Source organism: Taudactylus pleione, unplaced genomic scaffold, assembly GCF_031769625.1.
Source record: "Taudactylus pleione unplaced genomic scaffold, aTauple2 ptg000987l, whole genome shotgun sequence".
NCBI lineage: Eukaryota > Metazoa > Chordata > Amphibia > Anura > Myobatrachidae > Taudactylus > Taudactylus pleione.
Window position 1 is genome coordinate 1,916,750 of NW_028285388.1, and position 10,567 is coordinate 1,927,316.

Genomic DNA, 10,567 nt, shown 5'->3' on the forward strand with positions numbered 1-10,567 from the left:
TCCGGCCTTCTATGTCGGTCGTAGCAGGTAATTTATGTACACCCCTAAAACGCCCTGAAAACGGTGAGGAACGCCTCCGTTTTCAGACCACCACCCCCGTCAACACCTACAAACGGCCTTTCATGTCAATCAACTCCCGGAAGCCACTTCCTGCTCGTAAGCCGTACGATCGACAGCATTTTGGATTGCAAGGTCTCGTGCGCACATGTGCACCTCTAACCATACGCATGCGTGGTTTGGAAACATCGGATGCGTACGACCGAGCGGCCGCTTCCGACCGACTCTGAATGAGGTCCTTTGTACTTTTCTGGAAGCTGATTGGTGGACTCTAGAACCATGAGGTATAAAGGTGGCTATAGGATTGTGGGCATGTTAAGGCATTCTCACTGAGGTCCTGGGTCCTCCACTTATTTCTCACCTCACCTTGGGTCAGTTCATTATATCTCAAATGCCGGGTACACACTAGACCAGTGTTGGCTAACCTTGACACTCCAGCTGTTATGGAACTACATAACCCAGCATACACTGCTAGTTTTGCTATTAGAGCATGCTAAAACTGTGGCAGGGCATGCTGGGATATATAGTTCCACAACAGCTGGCGTGTCAAGGTTAGCCAACACTGCACTAGACTATATATCATTCCATCCAGCGGATCGGACGACATATTGTCCACATCAGCCAGTGTGTACCAGCTATGTTGCTGACGATGCACACTCCTGCACGTGGTCAGCATGCAGGTCCGACCAGCAATATCGGCAGCGGGGGGCCAGCTTCGCAAATGCAGCATTGACCCAGCTTTGCTCCTGGCATCGGCAAGTGTGTATGCACTTGCCGATGCCGGCACCCCCACCGGGTCTCATCGCTAATGAGGTCGGTACACGCTAGACATCGTCTCATGTGTAGCAGCCTTAACTCAGCACCAGTACAGGAGAGACAGTAAAGGCGCGTATTCACTACATGAGAAAAATGAGCGATTGAACGATTACGACATCGTTAAATTGCTCATTTTTCATGCAGTAATTATGCCGGCAACGACCAGCGATGCCCGCTCCCGCTGGCCGTTGTCAGAATTTGTCATCGCCTGAACATGCAGGCCAACCTGTCGATATCGTCAGGTTGTACATGTACAGGGTTGAGGGGGGTGCCTGCACTGAAGGACAGTGCAGGTACTTAAGGTGCGTATCCACTACACGAGAGTGGAATGACTGTACGATTACAACATTGTAATCGTTCAATCGTTTATCATCCTGTGCTGTGGATAATGGCCCTCATTTAGAGGCGGTCGTTAGTTGCAAGCGGTCGCCCTGAATTAGGGCGACCGCTTGCATCCTGAACGGCCGCCTCCTTGTCGATCGTTAAGCTGTGGGTTACCACCCACAGCTTAACGACCGACCAGGTTGATGGTCACGATGGTGATCACCATCGCGACCATCGGGGCTTACAACCAGACCCTAAGGTTGGGTCTGGGCACTCGTAAGCCCCAGGGAGCTTTCTGCTCTGAAGGAGCAGGAAGCTCCCTACTGACATCACTGATGATGTCAGTGCGGCCGCCCACAAAACGGTAGGCATTCGTAAAGGAACGCCTCTGTTTTGGAAACCACTCCCCCGGCCCGCCTACCAAATGGGGGCAGCTGTCGATCAACATTGACAGCCACCCCTTTGGTAGCGAGCTCCGCAGCGACAGAGTTCTCTGTCGCTCCGGGGCTTGCGCACGCGCAGTGCGGCCGCTGCGCGTGCGCAGGCTTATCCATCGAGTCGGTTACCAGCGCATCGGCGCTCGCTCGCGACTCTGAATAAGGTCCAATGTGCCCACAAATGTGCCCACTGTGGGCACATTATCCACTGCACAGGATGATAAACGATTGAACAATTACAATGTTGTAAATGTACAGTCGTTTTTCTCTTGTGTAGTGGATACGCACCTTAAGTGGTCAATAAAGAGGGAGGGAAAGACCACAAACCAAAAGGACATCGTCCTCAAACAACAGACAATTTAAGTCCAACAAAGGACAACCCAGAGCATAAATTGGGTCGGCGTCCAGTGTCCCCCAATGTACTTTGAAAAATGGATTTGTGGAAGTACAAAATTCCCTTTGTCTTGCATCTTTTGGAGGACAGTGGAACAACGTGGAGTTTACAAAGATACCTCTATGGGCAGTTGTGCTCTGAACTCTCTGGGCCTGATTCAGAGCCGGACGCTCTGACCAGAGCGCTCGCTCTGAATCAGGGCCCTCCTACCTAAAAATGGAGCAGCCTCTTGGCCGCTCGCATAGCTGTGGGTGACCACCCACAGCTTATGCGAGCGGCCAAAAAGATGGTCGCGATGGTCAAAACCATCGCGACCATCGGGCTTGCGACGAGACCCTGCGGTAGGGTTTCGCTGCCGCAAGCCCAGGAGTGCTTTTGGCTCTATCAGAGCCGAAATCACTCCCACTGACATCACTAGTGATGTCAGTGGGGCCGGACCCAGACGGAAGGCATTCCCATGGGAACGCCTCCGTCTGGGCAGCCACGCCCCCGACACGCCCACCAAAGGGGGCGTGCTGTCAGTCACCATCGACAGCACGCCCCCTTTGGTGCGAGACCCATAGCGACAGCTTGGCTGTCGCTATGCGGGTCTCGGGCATGTGCACGACGGAGCTCCCTCAGTCGTGCGCATGCGCATTAGGGCACCATCGACCCGCTTGTGAGCGTCCTGCGCTCGCGAGCGGGTCTGAATGAGACCCTCTGTGCACTACATTTTTTTATTCCAAAACAAGATAAAAAAAAAAAAGTACAACTTTAAAAACTTGGACAGGAGCTCAGGTTTCCCGTCTGGCACTATGGTAATGACAAGGCACAACTGCCCTAGAGGTACTCTCCATTCTGTGGAAAGTGCTCTCAAATTTGAATGAAGTGGGCCTGATTCAGACCCGCTCGCGAGCGCACAGCGCTCGATGGTCCCCTACTGCACATGCGCAAGTCGGAGCCGGCTCCGGCATGAGCGAGCCCCGAAGCGAGAGAGAAATTCTCTCGCTCCAGGACTCACTACAAAAGGGGCGGCTGTCGATCGACAGCTCGCCCTGTTTTATAGGCGGGGCGGGGGGGTGGCTACACAAACTGAGGCGTTCCTGAAGGAACGCCTGCCGTTTGTGGGCGGCCACACTGACATCACTCGTGATGTCAGTAGGTGGACTTCCTGCTCTATTAGAGCAGGAAGTCCACTGGGGCTTGCGGCCACGTGACCCTACCACAAGGGTCTCGTCGCATGCCCAATGGTCGCGATGGTCTTGACCATCGTGACCATCACCTGGCCGCTCGCATAAGCTGTGGGTGGTCACCCAAAGCTATGCGAGCGGCCAGGAGGCCGTCTTTAAAAATAAAAAAGGGACTCCCTGATTCAGAGCGAGCACTCTCAAAGAGCGTCTGGCTCTGAATTAGGCCCAGAGTTACCTGCTCAATATTAAGGATTGCACATAAGGAGCAGTTTCGATGTCTTCAGTTTGGTTCGTACGTTACACAATCCATCCATTTTTATTGTATAATTCCTTGTTATTTATATAATAATTATATCCCTGTGTTTAGTTCCTTGATAGTTATATTATAGCTATGTGTTTTGTGCATTTAGCACTGGTTCCTTCAAAAATAAAAAAAAACCGCAAATACATAAATCTATGAAGTAGTTTCTGTGTGAGGGCATGGACTAGGGCTGGATATCGGAAGCCCACCATCAAACGATGGCTGGGCTTCCACCATCAAAACTTCCGATGCAATGGTAAGTAACCATCACATCAAAAGTATTAGATAAAAAAAAACCTATTCATTTAAAAAAAAAAAAAATTATATAGAAGGGGCTTGTGTACATGAGTTATAGCCCTATTTCAGGGCTGGCAGGGGATGGGGTGAAATCAGGAGCGGGGCAAGTGCAGCTCTCAGCATTAAAAAAAACAACACATTACAACACCATCGAATAATTACTATTCGATGGTGGCAAACATTGGAATACTGCCATCGAATGGTAAAAACACTACCATCGCAAGAAATACATTGATGGTCAGCAAACATCGACCATCAATGTCCATCTTAGCACAGACACACCTTTTGGTAGTAGGATTGTCTGCAATTTCAGGGACACCAGGTAAAATCTGGCCTAAATGATTACATTGCTCCTCCCCCTCCTCAGGATCAGCACTGATTATATTGCTCCTCCCCCTCCTCAGTCCCAGCACTGATTATATTGCTCCTCCCCCTCCTCAGGCCCAGCACTGATTATATTGATCCTCCCCCTCCTCAGGGCCAGCACTAATTATATTGCTCCTCCCACTCCTCAGTCCCAGCACTGATTATATTGCTCCTCCCCCTCCTCAGTCCCAGCACTGATTATATTGCTCCTCCCCCTCCTCAAGCCCAGCACTGATTATATTGCTCCTCCCCCTACTCAGGCCCAGCACTGATTATATTGCTCCTCCCCCTCCTCAAGCCCAGCACTGATAATATTGCTCCTCCCCCTCCTCAGGCCCAGCACTGATTATATTGCTCCTCCCCCTCCCCAGGCCCAGCACTGATTATATTGCTCCTCCCCCTCATCAGGCCCAGCACTGATTATATTGCTCCTCCCCCTCCTCAGGCCCAGCACTGATTATATTGCTCCTCCCCCTCCTCAGGCCCAGCACTGACTATATTGCTCTTCCCCCTCCTCAGGCCCAGCACTGATTATATTGCTCCTCCCCCTCCTCAGGCCCAGCACTGATTATATTGCTCCTCCCCCTCTTCAGGCCCAGCACTGATTATATTGCACCTCCCCCTCCTCAGGCCCAGCACTGATTATATTGCTCCTCCCCCTCCTCAGGGCCAGCACTGATTATATTGCAAACTCTGACAGGAATTAGGCTCCTCCCCCTCCTCAGGCCCAGCACTGATTGTATTGCAAACTCTGACAGGAATTAGGCTCCTCCCCCACCTCAGGCCCAGCACTGATTATATTGCAAACTCTGACAGGAATTAGGCTGCTCCCCTCCTCAGGGCCAGCACTGATTATATTGCAAACTCTTACAGGAATTAGGCTCCTCCCCCTCCTCAGGCCCAGCACTGATTATATTGCAAACTCTGACAGGAATTAGGCTCCTCCCCCTTCTCCTCAGGCCCAGCACTGATTATATTGCAAACGCTGACAGGAATTAGGCTCCTCCCACTCCTCAGGCCCAGCACTGATTATATTGCAAACTCTGACAGTTATTAGGCTCCTCCCCCTCCTCAGGCCCTGCACTGATTATACTGCAAACTCTGACAGGAATTAGGCTCCTCCCCCTCCTCCTCAGGCCCTGCACTGATCATATTGCAAACACTTACAGGAATTAGGCTCCTCCCCTCCTCCTCAGGTCCAGCACTGATTATATTGCAAACACAGGAATTAGGCTCCTCCCCCTCCTCAGGCCCAGCACTGATTATATTGTAAACTCTGACAGGAATTAGGCTCCTCCCCCTCCTCAGGGCCAGCACTGATTATATTGCAAACGCTTACAGGAATTAGGCTCCTCCCCCTCCTCAGGCCCAGCACTGATTATATTGGAAACTCTGACAGGAATTAGGCTCCTCCCCCTCCTCAGGCCCAGCACTGATTATATTGCAAACACTTACATGAATTAGGCTCCTCCCCCTCCTCAGGGCCAGCACTGATTATATTGCAAACTCTGACAGGAATTAGGCTCCTCCCCCTTCTCCTCAGGCCCAGCATTGACTGTACTACACACTTTGGCCCTCATTCAGAGCCACTCGCTATTTGCGGTCGTTCGTTCTAAAACAAGGGGTGGCTATTCAAATGAACCGTTCGCTGTTTGCGGTCTGTTCACGCCTCTAGGTCTGAACGAGCGAACAAAACTTGCGTTCGTTTTTTGGAAAAATACGCCCCCTGGCCGCTCGCATCCTACGTCATGTCCGCTATTTATTAGATTAATCGAGTACATCGACCAGGGTATGAACTGCTCGCTATTCTTGTGGTTGGTGTTTGCTACCACAATTTTGCGAGCAGTTCTGGCTATAAAAGAACCCAGTGACGTGGTCAATGACGCTGCTGTTTTAAATATGCACACCCATAAAACGCCCGTTTTGACCTTTAAGCACGCCTGCGATCGGATCTCCACTCCCCGTTTTCAAGCACCTTCCCCTGTTACCACCCACATACGCCTCTTTCTGTCACTCAAATTATCAGGCATTCGCTATTTTGCGAGCACATGAATTTCGGCCGCACCGAGTGGTTCGCGTATGCGTATAACGATCCGTACGCATGCGCAGTTGGGCAAACATCGCTCGGAGCGAACGAGCAGCCACTTGCGTCCGGCTCTGAATCAGGGCCCTTGACAGGAATTAGGCTACAATTGTTCAATGAATGGCTCCTTGTCTCTCCTGTCAGTGCCTATTGAGGGAGCTGACTGACCACTGTCAGCTGACCTCTTTGCTGAGACTGGAGGCTGTGCCTTTTAGAAGGCCATCGAATGGTGCACCATTGATGATTTACATCGATGGCAAGAGACTCTTGACCGGAAACCTTCACACGGTGTGCAGTGGCCCAATCAGGGAAGAAGGGGTGACATCTGAGTGGTGCATCAGGTTGGGGGTAGGGGAAGCTATGACCATTCCCACTGCGCCAGGGAGAAAAAAAAATAGCTGCACTTTTATCGATGGTGAAGAACCATCGGATGTCTGCTATCAATGGCAAAATCATTCAGCAAATGAGCATTAGTGGCAAACCATTGATAGACATCGCTACTGTGCATTTATGTTTTCCAGCATGGGTGACCAGCCATAGACCATAGCTTACCACTGCTCTCTACCTCCACGTGGGGAGAGAGGAGTGGGACAGATGCATCTCTCTCGCATGGTCTTAGCACAGCAGCCACCCAGGGATGACAGAATATGGTTATAGTGACTGGGTCCCCCCTCTGGAGGTCAGACAAAAGGAGGAACAGGGAGAGGAAGTATGAGGCGCTTTTCTGCACCTAATCCCCCTACCTAACACAAGGTGAGGCCATATAGGCAAATTCGGGGCAATTTATATTAGCCGCACTGTGGGTCTGATTCAGAGCCGGACGCTCTGACCAGAGCGCTCGCTCTAAATCAGTGCCCTCTTACCTAAAAATGGAGCGGCCTCCTGGCCGCTCGCATAGCTGTGGGTGACCACCCACAGCATGGTCGCGATAGGGTGACCGCAAGCCCTGGAGTGATTTTGGCTCTATCAGAGCCAAAATCACTCCCACTGACATCACTAGTGATGTCAGTGGGGCCAGACCCAGACGGTAGGCGTTCCCATGGGAACGCCTCCGTCTGGCAGGCAAGCCCACCAAAGGGGGCGTGCTGTCAGTCACCATAGACAGCATGCCCTCTTTGGTGCGAGACCCCGAGCGACAGCTTGGCTGTCGCTGTCTGGGTCTCGCGCATGCGCACGACGGAGCTCCCTCCGTCGTGCGCATGCGCATTGGGGTAACTTCGACCCGCTTGCGAGCGTGCTGCGCTCGCGAGCGGGTCTGAATGATCCCCTGTGTGCTTAGCCATAGGCAGCACAATACAGAGAAGTACCCTGCTCCTATGGGCACAGAGAGAAAACTGACTCCAGACTAGGAGACATAAGGGGGAAGCAGACAAACTTCAGTGAGAATTTCTTACAGTGCCCAAAATATACCACATGGTACCAGTGTCATCCAGCAGATGCAAGAGACACATAAAATAATGTCATTGTAAAACTGTCCAGCGCCTGTTTAATGCTCTCCAACCACTGTACTAAAGACAACGTGTATAAATGTTACTCACCGTCAGCACAGCTCTTCCAATCCGCACAACCCCAAAGTCATTAGGGTCCCAGTGCTTTGGCCCATACAGGAAGACCCCAGACGTGCCGAGACCAGCACAGATCAGGGATGCGAGTCTGAGAGAGCGCCTCACCATTCTGATCAGCCTACAGAGACACAATATCATCACCCTGTTGTGCCGGACAGTCATAGAATGTTCATTCGCTCACATCTGACAGTGCACCAAAGGAGCTTACAATCTAATTCTGAATGATCAGTTAGCTGAACAGCAGGTCTTTAGAGTGTGGAAGGATATCAAGGTACATGGATGAAACCCCCACACACATGGGACGCAGGTTTAACCCTGGTTGGAAATGAGCCTGGGAGGCCAGTACTATTATTATTACCTATGTGTATAGGGGTTAGGTACAGGATCCCGGCGGTCAGAATCCCGACACCAGCATCCCTAAACCTAACCATCCCTTCCCGCAGCCTAAACCTAACCCTCCTCCCCGCAGCCTAAACCTAGCCCTACTCCCCCTGCAGCCTAAACCTAACCCTACTCCCCCTGCAGCCTAATCCTAACCCTCCCTTCCCGCAGCCTAAACCTAACCCTCCTCCCTGCAGCCTAACCCTACTCCCCCTGCAGCCTAAACCTAACCCTCTTCCCCTAGTGCAGGAATGGCCAACCTGTGGCTCTCCAGCTGTTGGAAAACCACAAGTCCCAGCATGCACTGCTTCAGTTTTGCTATTAGCGGGCGGGTCTGAATCAGGCCCAGAGACACGATCGTTGCACACTGGGGGAGTTTCCGCATTATTGTGGGTGTGGCTTAAAATGCAGATCGGGGGGGATACCCCTCGACCCTCCTACTACTCATTTGCTCACATATGCAGAAAACTGCCGACTTTACGCCAGGGAATATAAAACACAAAATGGTTTGTCAGAAAAAGGTTCAGTCATTAATAAGGACTTTTCTGTCCCTCTCTTTTTATGGGGCCCATTTATCAATAAATATTTGCGGCTTATTCCCAGAAAACACCCGTTTTCGGTGGTACCCACAAATAGTTAGTTTCACCCCGAATGTATGACAGAGAGACAACAGGAGATATCTCCGATACCTGCTGCGATCCGTTCTTTCCCGCTGGAAGCCACAACCCCAATAGGTTTCGATGGGGGATGCGATGCTGCCATATTTACCCAATACCCCGATCTGACTGGAGCCGCTGGTCAGAAATGCTGATTGGTGGCCATTGATGGTCTCTGATCTGCCTGGGAAATTCTTCATGCTAAAAATCCATGATTTGCTGATCCTGATCATAATTTGATCGGGATCGACAATTCCTGGAAATCCAACATGTTGGATTTCACTGATGCCCTGACCCAACGTCCGGGGATTAGGGAATTGTGACAATCCGTCGTTGATGTATGGGGCCTTAAGGAAACTGATAGAATGGATTAGGAAACACTATGGCAACAGAACTGGTTAAGTTAGAACAGGGCTCGACAAATCTCGGTCGCCTAGGCGACTAAGATTTTAGTCCTGGCGACCGGCTTTTCCAAGGGTCCCTCCCCATCGCCGCAGGGAAGCTCCATTTGCCGGGCGCCCGCTGAAATTTTACCGGCGGGTGCCCGACTCCCCGCAGCGGCAACCGGAGCTCACTCCTAGCTCCGGCGTCTGCTCCCCCCCACGGGCACTATGGGAGAGACGTCATGACGTCTCTCCCATAGTTCCGAGGAGTGGCGGACGGCAGCAAACGCAGGATTGGGGCTTGGGTAAGTATTCAGTGTTTTGGGTTTTTTTGTGTGTGTTCGCTCGGCTCTATCACAGGGGGCTTACTACTGGGGGCACTATTACAAGGGGCTTATTACTGGGGGCACACTACTGGGGCAACTTTTATAAGGGGCTTACTACTGGGAGCACTATTACAGGGGCTGGTATGGGCATATTGCAGAATCTGATGACCATTAAAGTGGCATGCGTAGTGATTTTATGGCATGTGGGGAGGTTGAGGGGCACTGAAAGGGCATGTGTGGTGATCTATACAAGCTGTCATATATTTTGGAAATAGACGATGGTCTGGCTCCTAATTTAAGATGGCTCCTATATTTTACAAAAATGTGTCAAGCCCTGAGTTAGAAAAAGGAGAAAGCTAAATATTTTTTTTACAAACAAGACTTGGATTTTCAATCTATAAACACTTAAACCACTTGGTTTAAAGTTTAATCATGATTTAACTTTAATATATTACTTTTTTTTTATTTAACGTTGCCTTCCTATTTATGCATAGGGTGCGAGGTGCCGGTCCCTTGCCAGCGTCACATAAATAAAGGATAATAATAATAATATACAGAGACCCCTTACTCTGGTGGCTATAGCTACACACTCACATAGACCTAGAGCTGTTATCTATACATGCCCCATCTCAGCCTACCACCCCTTCCTGGTGCACTACTACTAATCTTCCTGCTCCAACCGCGAATCCCCCTTACACCACCTTTGGTGCAGTCCGCTGCGCGCGGTGCACGCTGGACGTTGTAGTTCTGAGGCCGCTCTGTGTTAATGGAATGTCGCGCTGCAGCCTACAACGGGGCGGGGTAGGTAGAGACCACTTCACACAGGGAACAGGGGTGGAGCCAATGGCATTTACAATACATAACGTGCCCCCGGCGGTGTGGCCAGAATCCTCCAGTCCAAGGTGAACGAACGAGGTGGAGAGCGCTATATTTTCCAGGCAAGGGCGGCCATTGTTTCTGGGACTACCCTCCTATGGTTTCCCTGGCAGTCGGGCTACGACAAAATGGCGCC

General features: G+C 51.1%; 1 protein-coding gene across 4 annotated transcripts in view; it reads right to left on the bottom strand.

The window, feature by feature from the left end:
• Window positions 1–10,539, bottom strand: part of ADCK1 (aarF domain containing kinase 1) — a 119,062-nt gene extending 108,523 nt beyond the window's left edge. For 2 of the 4 annotated variants that reach the window (XM_088460824.1, XM_088460827.1), the window contains exons 1-2: window positions 10,150–10,175; window positions 7,783–7,927 (exon numbers count right to left, since the gene is read on the bottom strand). In XM_088460824.1, the coding sequence (XP_088316950.1) occupies window positions 7,783–7,927; window positions 10,150–10,151 (147 nt within the window). In that variant the 5' untranslated portion in view covers window positions 10,152–10,175. Of the gene's footprint in view, window positions 1–7,782; window positions 7,928–10,123; window positions 10,176–10,256 lie in introns of those variants that run through there. The other 2 variants (XM_088460825.1, XM_088460826.1) reach the window with 2 other exon arrangements.
• Window positions 10,540–10,567: the final 28 nt, after the last annotated feature.